This window comes from Carlito syrichta, unplaced genomic scaffold (genome assembly GCF_000164805.1).
Source record: "Carlito syrichta isolate Samal-C Ts95f unplaced genomic scaffold, Tarsius_syrichta-2.0.1 Scaffold304715, whole genome shotgun sequence".
In the NCBI taxonomy this organism is placed as follows: domain Eukaryota; kingdom Metazoa; phylum Chordata; class Mammalia; order Primates; family Tarsiidae; genus Carlito; species Carlito syrichta.
This window is the reverse complement of record NW_007248811.1, coordinates 334,753-355,773: the sequence shown is the minus strand read 5'-3', so window position 1 is coordinate 355,773 and position 21,021 is coordinate 334,753. Positions and strand designations below refer to the sequence as shown.

The 21,021-nt window shown below is 41.1% G+C and overlaps 1 protein-coding gene across 1 annotated transcript in view; it reads right to left on the bottom strand.

Moving 5' to 3' along the window:
* REPS2 (RALBP1 associated Eps domain containing 2) overlaps positions 1-21,020 on the bottom strand; it is a gene marked incomplete at its 5' end in the record, with an annotated part of 227,588 nt that extends 206,568 nt beyond the window's left edge. Inside the window, one exon of the mRNA XM_008060764.1 lies at positions 20,925-21,020. Within this exon, the coding sequence (XP_008058955.1) occupies positions 20,925-21,020 (96 nt within the window). The remainder of the gene's footprint in view (positions 1-20,924) is intronic.
* Position 21,021: the final 1 nt, after the last annotated feature.

Genomic DNA, 21,021 nt, shown 5'->3' with positions numbered 1-21,021 from the left:
CTGCACTCCAGTCTGGGTGACAGAGTGAGACTCCAACTCAAAAAAAAAAAAGTGTGAAAATCATTCTTAGCTCATAAACTATCCCAAAAAATGGATGACAGGATAGATTTGGCCCAGAAGCGGAATTATGCCAACCCCTATTAGAAGAATTCTTTCAGTATAAAAAACACTTCAACATACTGGTAAGCAAGAAGGAGCAACCAAGTCTTACACTGCACAAAAATACCAAAATCAGAAAGGCATACTAACAAGTATGCCTTATCTTGGAAATAGTGTCAAAAACTGTCAAGGATGTTTATAGGAATTAAATTAGTTAATACACAAAAAATATTCTAAGAGTTGTATTGGATACCCAGCAAACCACTCAACGACTTTTCTGATATTATTAGCCACAAGATATTCATACTAACTCTAACAGAAAAGACAAAGACAATGATGCCATTTCTGCAGTAGCACAATGCATATCAGAATTAGAGCTACAGGTTGAGCATCATCTGAAAATTCAAAATGCTCCAAAATCCAAAATATTTGAGCACCAACATGACATCACAAGTGGAAAATCCTACACCTGACCTCATGTGAGAGGTCACAGTCAAAATGCAGTTAAATTTTGTTTCATGCACAAAATTATTTAAAATATTATATAAAACTACCTTCAGACTATGTGTATAAGGTATATATGAAACAAATAAATTTCATGAGATATCTCATTATGTATACATAGATATTATCAATTTCAAAAGAAATCCAAAACTCTTCTGGTCCCAAACATTTTGGATATAAGATAATTAACCTGTATTACTTTTAGGTCTAAAATTCCCAGCTGTGATATTTCCTTAAAATATATTTAGAGGCTCTCTAAAACTCTCAAAACTAGAGTAAATTTCATTTCAGTAACAGAAAGCTGTTATTTACATAAAAGACAAATTTCTAGAAGAAAGATGAGGAGATGACAAAATGTTTGAGAATTACTCCTCTAAGAAACTGCTCAAAGGATTTTTCAAAGAAAAAAATTAAGATTAGTGTCAGACTCTATCCTTGGCTACATGTGAAGTCAATACTAAAACCAGTAGGGAGATCTGACCTTAACCAAGGACTGTTCCACCTAAGAACTTACAAAAAGTTATTTTTTAGAGACGAGGTCTCACTATGCTGCCCAGGCTGGAGTGCGGTGGCAATTCACAGGCACAGGCCCACTGCTGATCGACACTGAAGTTTCGACCTGCTCCATTTCCAACCTGGGCCAGATCACCCCTCCTTAAGCAATCTGGTGGTCCCTTACTCCCTGGAGGTCACCCCATTGATGCCAAACTTAGTGCAGACACCCAACTGGCATATCGCACTACAGTCCAGAACTCCTGGGCTCAAGTGATCTTCCTGCCTCAGCTTCACACATAGCTGGGACTGACACGACACCTGGCAAGAAGTTTGTTGTTGTTTTTAAGATAGGGTCTCACTCTGTTGCCCAGGTTGGTGTGCAGTGACACATTCCCAACTCATGACAGTGTGGGCTCAAGCAGTCCTTCCACCTTAGCCTCCTGAGTAGCTGCGACTATAGGTGTGTACCACCACACCTGGCTAATTTTTGTATTTTTTGCAGAGGTCTTGTTATTTTGCCCAGGCCAATCTCAAACTCCTGGGCTCAAGCAATTATCCCGGCCTCCCAAAGTGCTATGGTTATACAGAATAAATAAGTCTTGAGATCTAATGTACAGCAAGAGGACTATAGTAATAATATGGTATTGTATATTGAAAATTTTCTAAGGGTGTCGACCACCACCCATGGCCAGAAGTCATTTGATTAACACCTCAGAGCTCATCTATTCCTCCTGACCACTTTCTTCTTCTCGGTTTATAAGCACAAGGTGCTTAGGCAAAACCATGTGCTAAAGAATGAGAAAATTATCCCTACTGGCCCCCCACTGCAACCTTGTGCTGCATAACCCTGTGGCACTGACAGAGTAGAGAAGCCGTTTACTTATTACCGTGAGAGATGACTTCAATCATCATATTGACCTGACCTGCAAAGGAAGCCTTGTAATTCATAATTAAACAGAGCTCACTGCCTGCCTTTTCCAGATAAAATTACATTTTAAGAGAGGAAAAAAAATCAATACTCATTTCGATTTCACAACTTTAAACAATGGAATGTTGAGAAACTGCTCCTGACAAAGCAGCCTGCTATACATTCACTCAACCACCTGTCACTAACATCATTCTCGAACACAAAGGGCTATTTTTATGTAGTACACTACAGAGAAAGATAATATCCCATTGCCATAGCAACAAGTTTTCCAGAAGATATGTTAACCCATGAAGAATGCAAAAGAGAACAAAGCTATTTCTTTGCATTTGGCGTTAAAATATATGAGGAGCAGTCTACATTTTTTTTTAAGGTCTTGGTTTGCTTAATAGGGCCTTAGTGAATTTGAGCAATGTATTAAAAAATTCTTAAGCCATTGACCACTGCCTATGAAAAAAATGAAGAAAAAATAGAAGAAATCCTGAATGCATACATATTCACATATAACTACTTTTTATTGTATAAATTGAAGGCAAACAGCATGATGTCTTGATATACATATCCACAATGAAATGATTGCTACAGTAAGCAATTTAACATATCCATCATCTTCCATAGTTATCTTGGTGTGTGTGTGGTATCAGCACCTAAAATCTACTCCCTTAGAAAATTTTCAATATACAATACAATACTATTACTACAGTCCTCTTGCCGTACATTAGATCTCAAGACTTATTTTTTCTACATAACCATAAGTTTGTACCCTTTGAACTACATCTCCCCATTTCCTCCCTCCCTCCTGCCCCTAGTAACCTAGAAACCATTCTGTTTCTAGGAATTCTCCTTTCTTCAGATTATACATAAGTGAGATCATGCAGTATTTGTCTTTCTGTGACTGGCTTATTTCACATAGCATAATGTCCTCTAGGTTCATCCTTATTGCCACAAATGGCAGTATCTCTTTTTTTTTAAGACTAAATAATATTCCATTGTATATATATGCCACACAGTTCCTTTATCCATTCATCCATCGACAGACACTTAAGTTGTTTCCATAACTTGGCTATTGTGACTAACGCTACAATGAACACGGGAGTGCAGGCATGTTTTTTATATACTGCCTTCATTTCCTTTGGGTACATATCCAGAAAAGAAATTGCTGATCATATGGTAGTTCTATTTTTAATTTTTTGAGAAACTTCAATACTGTTTTCCATAATGGCTGTACTTATCTACATCCCCACCAACAATGCGCTAGGGTTCCCTTATTTCCACACCCTTGCCAACATTTGTTCTCTCTTGTCTTTTTGGTAACAGCCATCCTAAGAAGTGTGAGATGGTATCTCATAGTGGTTTTGATTTGCATTTCCCTGATAATTAGTAATGTTGAACACCTTTTCCTATACCTATTGACCGTTTTTATGTGTTCTTTGGAAAAATGTATATTCAGGGTCTTTGCCTATTTTTTTTTTTTTTTTTAAGTTGGAGTCTCACTCTGTCGCCCAGACTGGAGTGCTGTGGCCGCTCCCGGCCACCACAGCCTCGACCTGCTGGGCTCCGGCGATCCTTCCGCCTTAGCCTTCCGAGTAGCCAGAATTACAGGCATGCGCTACCACGCCCGGCTGATTTTTTGATTTATTGTAGAGATGAGGTCCCGCTGCCCAGGCGGGTCTCGAACCCGCGGGCTCAGGCAATCCACTCACCTCAGCCTCCCAAAGGCACGGGATTACAGGCTGAGTCACCGAGCCCGGCTTTTTTGCCTATTTTTTAATTGGGTTATTTGTTTTCTTACCATTGAGTCATGTGAGTTCCTTACATATATTACATATTAACACATCATATATATGGCTCATAGATATTTTCTCCCAATACACAGGCTGCCTTTTTGTCGTTGTTGATTGTTTCCTTTGCCATGAAGACGCTTTTTGGTTTGATGCAGTTTCATTTGTCTATTTTTGCTTTTGTTGCCTGTGCTTTTGGTGAGATATCTCAAAAAAATCATTGCCAAAACCAATACCAAGTAGTTTTTCCTTATATTTTCTTCTAGGAAGGTAATGGTTTCAAGTATAACACTTAAGTCTTTTATCTATTTTCAAGGTTTTTCGTATATGAAAAAAAATTTTTGAGTTTTTTTTTTAATATGATATAAGGGCCAGGCTCGGTGGCTCAGTCTGTAATCCCAGCACTTTGGGAGGCCGAGGCAAGTGGATTGCCTGAGCCCACAGGTTCGAACCCGCCTGGGCAACTTGGTGAGACCTCGTCTCTACAATAAATCAAAAAATTCGCCAGGTGTGGTAGCGCACGCCTGTAGTTCCCACTACTTGGAAGGCTGAGGCAGAAGGATCGCCAGAGCCCAGCAGGTCGAGGCTGCGGTGGCCGGGAGTGTGCCACTGCACTCCAGTCTGGGCGATAGAGTGAGACTTCAACTAAAACAAACAAACAAACAAACAACAACAACAACAACAACAAATATATATATATATACACACATATATGTGTGTGTGTGTATGTGTGTATGATATAAGGGTCCAGCAGCATTCTTTTGCATGCAGATACCCAGTTTTCCCAACTGAAGAGATTATCCTTTCACCATTGTTTTTCCTTGGTGGCCTTGTCAAAAATTAGTTCACCATATACACCTGGGTTTATTTCTGGGCTCTCTATTCCATTGGCCTATGTGTTTGTTTTTATGCCAGTACCACTCTATTTTTATGACTATTGCTTTGTATTGTAGTATAATTTGAAATAAGATAGTGTGATGCCTCCTACTTTGCTTTGTTTTTTTTGTTTGTTTGTTTTTGTTTTGTTTTGTTTTGTTTTTGAGTCAGAGTCTCAGTTGCCCAGGCTGGAGTGCTGCGGCATGATCATAACCACCACAGCCTTAACCTCCTGGGCTCAAGCTATCCTTGCACCTCTGCCTCCCAAGTAGATGGGACTACAGATGTGCACCACCATGCCCAGCTAATTTTTTTTATTTATTGTAGAGACGAGGTCTCACCATGTTGCCCAGGCTGCTCTCAAACTCCTGGACTCAGGCAATCCTCTCGCCTCAGCCTCCCAAAGTGCTGGGATTACAGGTATGAGCCAACACACCTGGCCTGCTTTGCTTTCTCAAGATTGTTTTGGCTAATCTGAGTCATCTGTGGTACCATACGAATTTTATAATTGTTTTTTCTATTTCTGGGGAAAATGCTATAGGCATTTTTATAAGGACATTTTCATAGGGATTGCATTGAATCTGTATATTGCTTTGGGTAGTACAATTTAACTACACACACACACACACACACACACACACACACACACACACATTTAGAGACAGCATTGCACTCTATCCCTCAAGCTAGAGTGCAGTGGCATGATCATAGCTGACTGCAGCCTTGAATTCCTGGGCTTAAGCAATTCTCCTGCCTCAGCCTCCCTAGCAGCTGGGACTACAGGTTTGTGCCACCACAGATGGTTAATATTTTTTAAATTTTTTGTAGAGATGGGGCTTCATTATGTTGTCCTAGTGGTTTCAAACTCCTGGCCTCAAGTGATTCTCCTACCTCAGCCTCCCAAAATGCTGGGATTACAGGTGCAAGCCACTGTGCCTGGCCCAGCAATATTAATTCTTCCAATCCATGAACAAAGGGTATCTTTCCATTTACTTGTGTCTTCTTTAATTTCTTTCATCAGTGTTTTATAATTTTGGTGCACAGATATTTCACTTTCTTGGTTAAATTTGTTCCTAATTATTTTATTTTTTTATGCTATGATAAACAGGTTTTTTTTTTCCTTTTCAGATAGATTGTTATTGATGTAAAGAAATGTTTTATAATTTTGGTATACAGATATTTCACTTTATTGGTTAAATTTGTTTTTAATTATTTTATTTTTATGCTATGATAAACGAGATTTTTTTTCCTTTTCAGATAGTTATTGATGTAAAGAAATACAACTTATTTTTGTATGTTGATCTTATATCCTGTGACTTAACTGAATTTATTTATTAGTTTTAAGAGGTTATCCGTGGTAGCCTTAAGGTTTTCTACACATAGGATCATGTCATCTGCAAGCAGCGATAATTTTACTTCTTCCTTTCCAATTTAGAAGCCTTTTATTTCTTCTTCTTGTCTGATGGCTCTTGCTAGTACTTCTAGTACTGTGTTGAAGAGAAGTGGCAACAGTGGGTATCCTTGCCTTGTATCAGATTTTAGAAGAAAAGATTTCAGTTTTTCCCCCACTGATTAAGATATTAGCTGTGGACTTTTCATAAGTGGCCTTTATCATGTTGAGAAAGTTTATTCTTAAACCTATTTGTTGAGAATTTTTACCATGAAAGGATGCTAAACTTTGTCAAATGCTTTTTCAACATCTACTGAGATGAGCATGGGTTTTAATCTTTCATTTTGTTAATGTGGTCTACTACATTGATTGCTTTGTGTATGCTAAACCAACTTTACATCCTAGGGATAAACCCCACTTAATCATGGTGCATAATCTTTTTGACATGTTATTAAATTTAGTTTGCTACTATTTTATTGAGGATTTTCACATCTGTGTTCATCAGAGATACTGACCTATCACTTTCTTTTCTTATAGTATCTTTGTCTGGCTTTGGCATCAGGGTGATGTTGGCCACATAAAATGAGTTTGGAAGTATTCCCTCTACTTCTATTTTTGGAAGAGTTTAAGGAGGATTTGTATTAATTCGTCTTTGAATGTTTGGTAGAATTCAGCCATGAAGCCATCTGGTCCTGGGCTTTTTCTTTCTTGGGAGCACATACTGCTATTTTGGGGTAAGGATGAATTCCTACTGAAATCCTATACTTCAGAGAAGGAAAGAAGCCAAACTAATACTTGGCCATACCCCCAAACATTATAACACACTTTCTATTCCCTTGAAGTAATCTCTGCTCCCATGGCAACCTTTCCCACCATATGCAGTTACTCCTAGCAGAATCTCCAAGATGGTCACTCTAATTGTACATGTGCCAGTGCTGTGAACAAGGACGAACACTCCCATGAAAATGCCCTACTCTGATCAAAAAGTACACACACACACACACACACACACACACACACACACACACAGCCAAACACAAACAGGCAACCCCGTACTCCTCAAGGCTTCTCTGGAGAGATTGAAAAAAGAACCTCAGAGGAACCAGTCATTCCTGCCCAGCCCTCGCTTCTTCCTCCTGGAGGTCTGAACCCTCAGGTCCTGCTTGGCGCAATAGGACTTTTCTTGCTTTCATCACCAACCATGCCCCATTCTCCTAGACCCCAGGGTAGTGTTTCCCACTCCCACTTGTAGCCTGTGCTGGATTTTCCTCCATTTGTCCCCCAGAGCCACTCTCCACCCTTCTTCATTCACTCAGCCCAAGAGGCTAACTTCTATAAGCTTCAACATCTAGGCTCCCTTGTCTCTTAGTTGGGTTAGGACAATGAGAGGCACTGCAGCAAATCAGAAGGCAGGAGACAGAAGTAAGCTACTTGGACCCCACCCCACCAGCCCTGCTCTGGAAATAATTTGGGCAAAGGTTGCGTGTTTTTACTACTATTGTTCCTGTAGAGGGACCACCTTTCACAGCTCCAGCAACAAAGTTACCTTCCCTTGACTCTTCAAGTCTAGGAATGGCAATAGCTTCCTGCTGCTGCTAGTCCATTCATGCCTCAACATTCTTGTTTTCACTAAAACCCTATGAGCATGCCTTTTCCTGTGGGACCCTGAATAGCCTAACCCCAGTTTCCAATGGCTTCCTTGGTTTCAAGGTTTGATTAGTTATCCTGGACCCAACACCGCTCCATGTTCTACTTTAACATGCCACAGAAGCTTCTTAGAAATGGTCCAAGTCTTTTACTCAGATACACATCCATGGAATCACCCCCTTTGAGTAAGAATTCCAACTTACACAGAATTGCAATAGCCTCTCCATTAAGATATCATCAGGAAACATCCCCCTTTGAATTCTGTCTCCTGAATAAAGACTGAATTTCAACCTAAATTTCAAACTATACATATACGATGAAAAGTATTGCCAGAAGTCACTTATCTACATGACCTTGGACAGGTAAGTGAAACTATGTCTCAGTATTGTTTTCTTCAAAATGGGGATGACACAATAACTAACCTATGGTTTGGTTGTGAGAATTAAATGAGATGAACATCTTACAAATCACAGGATAAAGCCCAATACATGGTAATCAGTACACAAATGTAAGCTGCTACCATGTTGTTATCATCATATGTGTAGAACTAGAGTAAATTTTGCTCACAAGGGACATCTGACAATGTGAGAACTAAACTCAGACCATTTTTCTCTCTTTTGCCAGATTTCTAAGGGACCTGGGGAGATGAGTTTTTATTAACCCTGTATAATATGGCTTACTTTCCAACCTGACTCTGGCATACCATCACATAACAGATAAAGAAGGAAATTATGCCAAGTATGGTGGCTCACATCTATAATGATCTCAGCATTTTGGGAGGTCAAGGAAGGAGGATTGCTTGAGCCCATAAGTTCAAGACCAGCCTAGGCAACATGGCAAGACCTCATCTCTACAATAAAAAAATTAGCCAGGCATGATGGCACATGCCTGTGGTCCCAGCTACTCGGGAGGCTGAGAAAGGGGAGTCCCTTCAGCCAAGGGGTTCAAGTTCATGCCACTGCACGCCAGTCTAGGCGACAGAGACCTCAACTCAAACAAAAAGGAAATCAAAAATATTTTATGACCTGACAAAGCCATCTCTTGGGGAAATCTGCATCTGTATAGAATCTCCTCCCTGTGGATCCATAGAAGAACTAGACATTTGCTATCCTCTCTCAGGGCTGCCACCTATGAGGCTTCATCTACAAATCAAGAAACTTCCTCTCAACGCTTTGTGCCCTTATCTCAACAGCAGCATTTCCTTTACTGATTTCAAAATTCCTTAGAGCAAATCTTTGAATCCACCCATGACCTATAAGCCCCCCCAACTAGAGATGTCTCATCTTCCCGGGCCAAATCAAGCCAACATAAATCTCACATGTATTGAGTTATGGTTTTTTGTAACTTCTGCCTTCCTAAGATGTATATAACCAAGCATGTAAAATTCAACCACCTTGGGCACATGTTTTCAAGGGACATTATCACTGGCCTAAGTCACTCAAATGTGGCTCTGAATAAACCATCTTAAATATTTTACAGAGTTGGCATCATCTATCAACATCTGGAAACATTTTTTGTAACAACTAGGAGAGGGACAACTACTAGCATCTAGTGAGTGGAAACTAGGAATGTTACTAGACATCCCACAATGCACAGGACAGTCCCTCACAACAAATCATCCAGTCCCAAAGTGCCTGTGGTGCTGAAATTAAGAAACCTTGTTCTAGAACAAAGAAAAAATTAAGAGGCTAAACTATCCCCATGCCATCTCTCAGTATTAGGGCTATAAGGGTACCAGAGTGTATGCAAAGGTGAGGAGTTAAAATATTTTAAAATAATTGTAATGAAATCCTAAAGAGGAAAAATGCAAAAAGCAGAGCACACCAAACACCTTCAGGGACAAAAAGCTATTAGTGTATTATCATCTGTTCTTCACAAAGCTGACCCTGAACTAAGGGAGAGACAAAGATTATTGTATTAAATATGTACTTTTGAAGGCATGGGGCAAACATTACATGTTTCAAAAAGTGTGCCCTTAAAAAACAACAAATTTTAATTGCCGGCATTGCTAGGATTCATTTCAATTATTCAGAAAATTAACATAGATGAAACGCTTAATTACCTACCACAAAATCTTTTTTTTATAAACCAGTGGCAAAGTGTTACAAATGAATTAAGTCAAAGTGAACATTTCCTACTAGTCTAATAGCCTCTCCTAGTCCTGAATGAAATTATAAGAATAGTTGAGTTTCTCAAGTCTGTTAAAATGACTTTTTCCTTCAAGTCTACGTTCTAGCCAACATCTCTTAAGTAGAGATAGTAGTAGTAAATAAAACAGGCCTAACAAGCAGCTGGCACTTGCTCCAGAGGGGCTTGTCCTTCCTCCTTCACAGTGAAGCACAGATGGGAGCGCCAGATAAAAAGGTCAGGAGCAGAGCTCAGAGCTGGGACTGTAGGGACTGTCCTTGGTGAGATCTTGGAGGAAACAGCTGAGCATCCATTTGCTCTGGGCTTTCTGCAGCCCAGACTGGAGGAGGAGAGGAGAAGGGACCACAGCAGCCTGAAGGAATCTCATGCCTGACCATGGACTTGCCATAGCGCTGCTGCTTTAGACTTTGAGAACAGTGAACTATGAAGAACCGTTATTTCCAGTCCCAACATCTTGCAACTCTTCAGAGCAGGGCTTGTTTGTTAATTTTATTATTATTATTTTAAAGATGTGGGGTACAATTCAAGGTTAGATATACAAGTGGTCATCGTATAGGTAAAGTTTGGGCCTCTCTTTGGTCCCCACTTTGCCTGGTTTAAGAGCAGGTACTCTTATTGATGTTCTGTACCCAGCCCCTTTTTCTGACAGTTTCCATCTATTGCCAATCCCTTTCTTACAGTACTATGGTAAATGTTCAGGGTACGCTTATGAGTAGAACATGTGGTACATCTTAATCGTTTTTGTGCTGCAGCCTTTTTGACAGTCTGGTGTATGGACCATTTCTGAAAATAATGTGCTGTTGGTGGTAGGTTTTTTGTTTTTTGGTTTTTTTTGAGACAGGGTCTCACTTGTCACCCAGGCTGGAGTGCAGTGGTACCATCACAGCTCACCACAGCCTCGACCTTCTGTACTTGGGTGATCCTCCCACTTCAGCCTCCCAAGTAGCTGGGACTATAGGCACATGCCATCACACCTGGCTAATTTTTTTATTTTTTGTAGAGACAAGGTTTCACTATGTTGCTCAGGCTGGTCTAGAACTCCTGGGCTCAAGCAATCTTCTGGCCTCAGTCTCCCAAAGTTCTGAGATTACAGGTATGAGCCACCATGTCCAATTCAATAGTGTTTTTAAATATATAAAATTAAACACTTAAAATAAGATACATAAAGATTATAAAATAAATACACTGAAATACAGCTATCAAAATATTTTTTAGCTGGGCATGGTGGTTCATATCGGTAATCCCAGCAATTTGGGAGGCTGAGGTGGAAGGATCACTTGAGCCCAGGAGTTTGAGACAAGCCTGGGCAACATAGTGAGACCTCATATCAGCAAAAAGTAAAAAAATTAGCTGGGCATGGTGGCACATGCCTGTAGTCTCAGCTACTTGGGAGGCTGAGGCAGAAGGATTACCTGAGCCCAGAAGGTTGAGGCTGCGGTGAGCCACCACACTCCAGCCTGGGCAACAGAATAAGACTCTGACTCAGAAAAAAACCCAAAAAACAAAAAAAATGTTTTTAAATGTATGGTATTAATACATGTTTCTTTTTATTTTTATTTATTTATTTAATTTTTGAGTTGGAGTCTCACTCTGTCGCCCAGACTGGAGTGCAGTGGCCGATCCTGGCCACCGCAGCCTCAACCTGCTGGGCTCCGACGATCCCTCCGCCTCAGCCTTCCAAGTAGCTGGAACTACAGGTGCGCGCTACCACACCCGGCTAATTTTTGATTTATTGTAGAGATGAGGTCTCACCACGTTGCCCAGGCGGGTCTTGAACCCGCAGGCTCAGGCAATCCACTCACCTCAGCCTCCCAAAGGTGCGGGATTACAGGCTGAGCCACCGAGCCCAGCTAATACATGTTTCTTTATCCATACAATGAATAATAAGATCAGCCAATGTCTAAACAATTATAAACCATCACTGAAATATCTGTGACAGCCGGGCTCGGTGGCTCAGCCTGTAATCCCAGCACTATGGGAGGCTGAGGCGAATGGATTGCCTGAGCCCGCGGATTTGAGACCCACCTGGGCAACTCAGTGAGACCTCATCTCTACAATAAATCAAAAATTAGCTGGGCGTGGTAGTGCACACCTGTAGTTCCAGCTACTCGGAAGGCTGAGGCGGAAGGATTGCCAGAGCCCAGCAAGTCGAGGCTGCGATGGCTGGGAGTGTGACACTGCACTCCAGCCTGGGTGACGGAGTGAGACTCCAACTCAAAAAAAAAAGAAAACGAAAAAAGAAATATCTGTGAGAATTATAATTTTAAAAGATCCTATTTATATAGGTGATAAAGTCACAGGATGATCTAACGGGACTGTGGTTTGTTGCCTACATACATAATAGAAGGAAGTACTCAACTTCAGTTGGGGGGGTAGTAAAAGATGTAGTAGTTCTTCTCCTCATCTAAATTCACAGATCCCAGAAATGACTTGGGCTAAGAAGGCCTGCTTTAGAGTATTCTGTGCAGGAGTAGCCATACAAGGTGTTCACATCTGCTTTTCCACTTTTTTTTCTGCCTCCTACTAGTTAAGAAGAAAAATAAATTGCCTAAAGACTAAAATTGAAAATACCTAACAAGTCATGTATTTGCCACTTCTAATTGGGATAAGAAAATGAATTATGCATGAAAATATTTCTTAAAAAGATAAAGGAATTAGCTGGGCCCAGTGGCTCATGTCTGTAATCCCAGCACTTTGGGAGGCGGAGGTGAGAGGATTACCTGAGCCCAGGGGTTCAAGACTAGCCTGAGCAAAATGGTGAGACCTCACCTCTACAATAAAACAAAAAATTAGCCAGGCGTGGTGGCACACACCTGTAGTTCCAGCTACTTGGAAGGCTGAAGCGTAAGGATTGCCTGAGCCCAACAGGCCTGGGTGACAGAGTAAAATTTCGACTCAAAAAAAAAGATAAAGGAATTCTAAATTAGTGGCTGGACAAAACATGTATATATTAAACAATCATTTTCTGCTTTCTGACAAATCCTGGAGAACAAGTGTGGTGGAAATATCCTAAAGTATCCCCCCATAATTCTCACTCCCTGGTCTCTGCTTTTGTATAATCCCCTCCCCTTGAGTGCAGACAGAATCTGTGACTTGCTGCTAACCAATGGAATATGGGAAAAGTGATGGGATTCCACTTGTCTTAGATGACTGGAGAGAGACACTCTCCTGCTGGCCTTGAAGAAGCAAAGAGCCATGTTGTGAACTGTCTATGGTGAAGGCCATGTGGAGGGAACTGCAGACAGCCTTGAAGCTGAGCCTCAGTCTCCAAATCACAAGGAATTAAATTCTACAACCAAGTGAGCTTGGAAGAGGTGCCCAAGCTGCAGAAAGGAATGTAACCCAGCTGACACCTTGATTGCAGTTTCACAAAACTCTGAGTCAAGAATCCAGCTAAGCTATGGCCAGACTCCTGACCCACAGAAACTGGGAGATAATAAATGTGTGCTGTTTCAAGCTGCTAAATTTGTGGGAATTCATTACAGAGCAATAGGTAACTAATGCAGTAACCAAGAGAAGGGGTGATCAATCATCCCAATTTGCCTGGAACCACCTGGAAACTGAAAGTTCCATGCCCCCAGGAAATCCTTCAATCCTGAGCAATCTAGGTTAATAGACTATCCACCACTAGATGAGTATGAAGAATAAAATGCCATAAATACAAAACATGAGCTACTTGCCATTAGGAAACAAATAGAAAGTTTGGGGGGAAAATATCTGGAAAAGAACCAAATCCTCTTTAAAAAGTTACAAATAATTAGCAAAACAACCCAGGATTTCCTCAAAACCAATTTTCTATGTCCTTAAAGTAGGGCAGTCCCTACTTAGGAGTGTAAAACTAGGACAACGTTCAATTCCATCTTGTATTTCTAGACTTCAGCTGGTTACTTTTTCAATCTCCCTAAAGGTCTCCCCAACTATTCTAAATCAGTTATCAAGTGCTGCTGTTATCTCAATGGTTGCCAACGGCTTGACAGTGTTGACTCATCATCAGTATTGCCATTTGACCACAGGCCACAGGTACATTTTTCTACCCATCTTAAACTCCTGCATCTTCCCCTCTCCTCCTGTCCAACCCAGGTTCCTTCCTTAGAGACAAGCCCTGTGAATCATATGGTGTCTGAACTTGCTTCAGGATAACAGAGGGGGAAGGGAACAAGGGTAGGAGTGTAGATAGAATGGAGTTAGCCATACATTGACAGTTCTTGAGCCTGAGTGACAAGCACAGTAGAGTTTAATGCATTATTCTATCTACTTATTTGTTTGAGATTTTCCAATTTTAAAAAGATGAGGAAAAAAGAAAGCCCATGAAAATCAATGAATCAGCTCAAAGGTCCTCTGGCACCTTCAAGAATATCAGTGTGCATTCTGCAATCTATGAAGATGTGTTTTTAATGTTCATATATGTTTAGAACAGTCCCCCAGCCATGTGACATTCCATAAAAATAAGAAAAAAAATGCCACCTACTTCCCTTTGGCATAAGGGTCTCTATAGCACCGTAACAATGAGTCATTGTAAAAGTAGTTAATAAAAGATTTTTTTAAAGGAAACATAAATGAACTAAAGCTACATGTGTCAACAAGATAAATTCCAAAAACATAACAATGAGAGGAAAAGCAAGTTACAGAAGGTTACACAGAATATGATACTCCTTATTTTAAGACATACAAAACAATATATAGTTTTAGTGACTTATATGTATACATGCACACATATAATAAAAGTAGAAAGAAATTTTCAAATCGCGCACCAAATTCAGGACTGTGGTAACCTTCTGGTTAGGGAAAGAGGGAACTATTTCCCTCTAGTCAGGCTGTTTTACTGAGTAGTGGGTACACAGTTGGGTAACTCGCTCGTTTTGCAGGCCTGAGATACTTTATTATAAGAGTCAACAAGTAACTATTACACAAATGTTCCCCTTTTAACCAGGCAATGGTTTGGCTCCAGCATTTCCTATATCTGCTGACATCCATTCTCTTTTAGAAAAAAAAAAAAACACTGCCTATCTCAAAACAGCATATGGTTAGTCCTAGTTACTGTTTTAGTATGCTGGCCTCTATTTCATACAAAATGGTATGATCCAAAGATGCAAAAACAGAATATTGCTTAATTTACATTTTTTTAAAAAATAGTTACAGTTAGTAATATAGCAATGGGAAAAAGTTCACAAGAATTTGTCTTTACCAATAGTTTTCTTTAATGATTAGTTGCTTCAAAGAATTAGAAGAAAACCTTTAGAGATGAATTCTCCCCAGTGGTGAGGTAAGCACAAGCACAGAGATTTTAAAAATATTCCCTACTTCTCATAGCTTTATTTTACTTCCTTACCTCAATCAAAGCTGCTTAAATAATTTTCAGTAGAATGATTTCCCCAATACAGAATCAAGAGTGTATTCTAATTATTCCCCTTAATATCCAAGAATTAAGTATCACAAAAGTGAAGACCAATTATAATAATGACTTGGAATATGCATTGCATTCCCAGAGACTAAGACGTCAGCCTAAAAGACAGACATTACAGAGGAGCGTATACAGGGCTGGGTGCAGTGGCTCAGGCCTGTAATCCCAGCACTTTGGAAGGCCAAAGTGGGAGGATTGTTTGAGTTCAGGGATTCAAGACCAACGTGGGCAACATGGCAAAACCTCATATATAAAAAAATTAGCTGTGTGCGGTGGCATGCACCAATAGTCCCAGTTACTCAGAAGGCTGAGACAGAAGGATCGCCCGGGCCCAGGAGTTTAAAGGTGTGGTGAGCCTTGATCATGCCACTGCCCTCCAACCTGGGCAACAGAGTGAGACCACGACTCAAAAAAAAAAAATGAAACCTATATAGTTTGTTAATTCAATACATCAAATATAAAACTTGCCGCTCTAAGGTAGATATTTTATTTTTAGATGTTATATTTCAAATCTTTCCTTACCCAAATAAAAATTCTTAAGTGTAAAAACATTTGCATGGAACATAAGCTCCACAGGGTCAGAGATTTGTGTTTGAGTCACTTGCTGTAACCTCAGCACCTAGGGCAGTACTTGACATACAACAGAAACTTAAAATGTGTCAAACCCAAACCTGATTTCCACCACACCCTGTGTCTTCTAGTAAAATGCAGGCCTTCAAATACCGGTGAAATACTTCACAGCCTGGGAAACCAATTGTAGTTCTGTCTTGAACTATTAAGCAAAAACCATTTACTTGTTCTTAGCCATTCATATGTTCTTTTTCTAGTTTAAAGGCATTTAATTCTACCATTTTCCACCCAGTGCTAGAATCCTGTTTTAAAAATAAAAAAGCACATGAAAATACACTATAAACAGGCCAAAAGGCCTTTTAAAGTAGGCTACTATGATACATTAAAATATAATTCAAGATGTTAAGTAAGTACGAGAAGAGATGTTCAACAATCATATGTTATTAGGGAATTACAAATTAAAACAAAAATGTTCTATCACTATACACATATTAGAATGACCAAAATCCAAAACCCTAACAATACCAAATGCTGGTGAAAATGTGAAGCAATGGGAACTCTCATTCATTGCTGGTGGAAATGCAAAATGGAAGAGCCACTTTAGAAGACAGTTTGGCAGTTTCTTTCAACACTAGACATACTCTTACCCTACAATCTAGCAGTCACGTTCCTTGCTATTTACCCAAATGACTTAAAGATGTATATTCACACAAAAACCTGCATACAGATGTGTATAACAGCTCTAGCCAAAAATGACAAAACTTGGAAGCAATTAAGATGTCCTTCAGTAGGTGAATGATTAGACAGATTGTGGTACATCCAGACAATGGAATTATTCAGCACTAAAAGAAATGAGCCACCAAACCATAAAAAGACACAGAGGAATCTTAACTTTAACATATTACTAAGTGAAAGAAGCCAATCTGAAAAAGCTACACACTGTATGACTCCAACTATATGACATTCTGAAAAAGGCAAAACTATGGAGACAGTAAAAAGATCAGTGGTTGCCACAGGTTAATGGAGAGAGAGGGAGGAATCAGTGGAGCACAAAGAATTTTTAGGGCAGTGAAAGTACTCTGTACAATAAGACAGTGGTGGATAAATGTCATTATACATCTGTCCAAACCCACAGAAAGTGCAACATCAAGAGTGAATCCTAATATAAACTATAGACTTTGGGCAATACTGAGGTGTCAATGCAGTGTTCATTGATTGTAACAATTGTACGGCTCTGATAGGGATGCTGATAGTGAAAAGGGCTGGGCATGTGTGGGGGCAAACGGTATATGGAAACTCTGCTAAATTTGGCTGTGAATCTAAAACTTCTCTGAAAAAATTGTCTATTAAAAAATATGTTGAGACTAGACACAGTGGTTCATGCCTGCAATTCCAACACTTTGGGAGGCCAAGGCGGAAGGATTGCTTGAGCCCAAGAGTTCGAGACCAGCCTGGGCAACATAGTGAGACCTTGTCTCCACAAAAAAAATTAAAAAATTAGCCAGGCATGATGGCATACACCTGTAGTCCCCACTACTCAGGATGCTGAGACAGAAGGATCACTTGAGCCCAGGAGGTCGAGACTGTGATGAGCCAGGATCATGCCACTGCACTCCAGCCTGGGCAACAGAGTGAGACTCCAACACACACCAAAAAGTTTAGATTATATATATACACCATGCATGCCATATATGTATACTGGAAAAAACCCTAGGATGACTTTGTAAGCTCACTTCCATACTTCCATAACAAAGCTAACAGGTGTAGTGGTTTATTTTTACTCCAAGGAGCAGATAAAATTCAGTATGTTTATGGAATATTTACTCCTGGTAAGATGGTAGGATCCTCACCCTTCCTGGAACTTTATTATGGTAACCTTAATTGTATGCTTATGTTTTTTAATTTTTTTAATTGTATACTTATTAAGAGGAAAACCTGGTTGTTACCATAGAAACTACCAGGACTGGTTAGTACCTCCATGATTTGAGCAGTTATACCTGTTGGGTCACTTAAATCTAAACTTACAGGTTCCTGTTTAATAGGGAAAGGGTAAAAACCATTTCCAGCCGGGCTCAGTGGCTCAGCCTGTAATCCCACACTTTGGGAGGCCAAGGTGAGTGGACTGCTCAAGTCTGAGGGTTCGAGACTTGCCTGGGCAACTTGGCAAGACCTCATCTCTACAATAAATCAAAAAATTAGCCAGGCATGGTAGTGCGCACCTGTAGTTCCAGGTACTTGGAAGGCTGAGGTGGAAGGATCGCTGGAGCCCAGCAGGTCGAGGCTGCAGTGGCCAGGAGCGGCCACTGCACTAAAGTCTGGGCAACAGAGTGAGAATCCAAGTCAAAAAAAAAAAAGGCATTTCCATTTGTTTTAAAGAATGGCTAATCCACTGATAGGGTAATGCAAATTAAGATGGATAGAGTATGCACACACACACTAACAAAGTGGTGTGTAAAAATTAGGTGGCTGCCAGTGGCTGACTTTGTTTGACTCCCTTGGGATTACATTTCCTTCAATGTTCATTTTCACCTGTACCAAGAATATCACTTGTGTTTTGTTTTGCTGGGCTGAATAAGGGAGCTTAAATCTCTGAGAGACTTATTCCAAGCAAACTTCTAGGGACATCCCCTTTTGCCAGCATCTGAAGCAGTCTTTTGCAACAAGTTTTCAGCTGGACATCAAAAACAGAATCTCATTCATGCAAAGGCACTATGCCTTGGGGGTTTTTTTGTTTCGTTTTATTTTGTTTTTGAGTTGGAGTCTCATGCCAACGCCCAGGCTGGAGTGCAGTAGCACCCTCACAGCCATCCCAGCGTCGACTTGCTGGGCTCCAGAGATCCCTTCACCTCAGCCTTCCAAGTAGCTGGAACTACAGGCACGTGCTACCACGCCTGGCTGTTTTGTTGTTGTTGTTTATTGTAGAGATGAGGTCTCATCAAGTTACCCAGGCTGTTCTAGAACCTATGGGTTCAGGTAATCCCCTTACCTCAGCCTCCCAAAGTGCTGGGATTACAAGCTTAAGCCATCATGCCCGGCCTACCTTGGGTTCTTTTTAAATCACATGTGCCTCAAGGAAGCATGGGTTCTAACACCAGGAAAGTCCCCTCCCCATTCCTGAGGAAGCGTCAACCAACATATTCAGATTTAATATGCCCTTCTCCTCTTACCATATCCAATGTATCACTGGCAACAAAATAAGCTTTAACAGGTACCCAGCTGTCACTTACTTGCTGGGTATTCTCAGTCAATTATTCCTCTCTCATCTGGGAAGTAGCACTTAATAAATGTAATATGCTCAAGAGTATTCTAAGGGCCTCACTCAATAGCCGTGGTTGGTGTTTTAGAACACGGACTTTCTATTTACCTGGTCCAGCTCAACTGCTCAGTTGCTCAACAGCAATGTAGAACTGTCTACATATCAAGGACTTCTTTAGGGACAAACAGCCAAGCTAAATTGTATTTTCAAAAATGTTAAATATTACAGAGTGGCCGGGCGCGGTGGCTAAAGCCTGTAATCTCAGCACAAAAGGAGACAAAAGGATTGCCTGAGCCCAAGGGTTTGAGACCAGACTGGGCAACTTGGCGAGACCTCGTCTCTACAATAAATCAAAAAATTAGCCAGGCGTGGTAGCGCACGCCTGTTGTTCCAGCTACTTGGAAAGCTGAGGTGGAAGGATGGCCTGAGCCCAGCAGGTCAAGGCAGCAGTCGTCATGAGTGTGCCACTGCACTCCAGCCTAGGCGACAGAGTGAGACTCTGCCTCAAAACTAAAAAAGATTTGAATGGTGATTTAAACTGCTTTCTCAAAAGTGTTTTTGCTTAGTTTCCCAATAATTTCAAACCAACAAAATTCTGGCTACTTGGAAGGCTGAGGTGGAAGGATCGCCTGAGCCCAGCAGGCCCATACTGGAATGGCCATGAGCATGCCACTGCACTCCAGCCTGGGTGACGGAGTGAGACTCCGACTCAAAAAAAAAAAAAAAAAGATTACAGAGTGGCTAAAGTTATGCTCACAAACATAAAGGCATATGTGTGCTCCAGCAGCAATATAAAACGCTGACAGTCTTAAGTGATTTTAAAGAATAACTACAAACACAATGAGATTGTAAGTGAACTATAAAACCCTCAGTATTCCTTTGTAACTAGATTTTAAAATACCACTCGCTACTCTAAATACTCAATTGGTGTTAATAACGTTCACACTATTGCTTTTAAGAAAAGTTCCACTTTGTGATTTGGGTCTGATATTAACAACCTTATCACCACAAAGTTCTCGTGACATGAAATGACAAGCAAAGGTCTTATCGAGCAGTCTTTCTCCAAACTCCAAGAAAAGCACAAAAAAACAGCCTCTGCTGTCAATCACCCCAGTCCTTTTCCAGGTATGGAGCAGCCAAAAAGAGTCAGGTATGACATCCATTACTTTCCAATTATTATTCAAGTCCAAGTAATAGATGGGAAACTACAGCTTGTCCCCCATGGTGGACTTCTGAGGCCCAAATAGGAAACGTGGCTTTGACTTGACAAATGTCCTCTTGCAGTTCCGTGTCCCTGCTTTGCGACTTGTCATTGCAAATATATATGTAGTAGATATGTATATACTATACGTACATCGAGAGGACAACATTCAGTCCTGGGCAACGAGCCATACAGACACACACACCCTTCAAGTTCAAATCCCAGCAAGGCACCCTGAGCGCCTACTCGTTAGAGGGAGGGGCAGAAGTAGCGAGCAGAGGTTAAACCAGACACCAGCCAAAACAAACACCACTTCCAGAACAGGGCAAACTTTGGATCTGGGTGGCTGCAGAACCCCAGAAATGGCCGGGGGAGGGGAGGGAGTACCAGTCTCAGGGAAGAAAGATGGGGAAAGCGCACCCAGCACTGGGCGAGGAGCTGAGCTGAGGAGGAGGCTGGTGTCCCCCAGGGACAAGGGCGTCGCCGCCATCCCCAGCTGCAGAGCCCCTTCTCTGCGAGCTGGCAAAGGCCTTCAGGTCCCCAGGAGCAGCCCTGTCGCCCCACTCGCAACCCCTGTCCCTAAAGACATTGTCCCCACAGATCCGCAGGGACAGAGGGTGGGGAGACCTACCTGGTGCAGCGTCTCGGGGGGCAGCTGCGACGCCCGGAGCAGGTCGGCCACGGAGCCAGCGGCCGCCGTGGCCGTGCCAGGGGCGATTCTGGCGGTC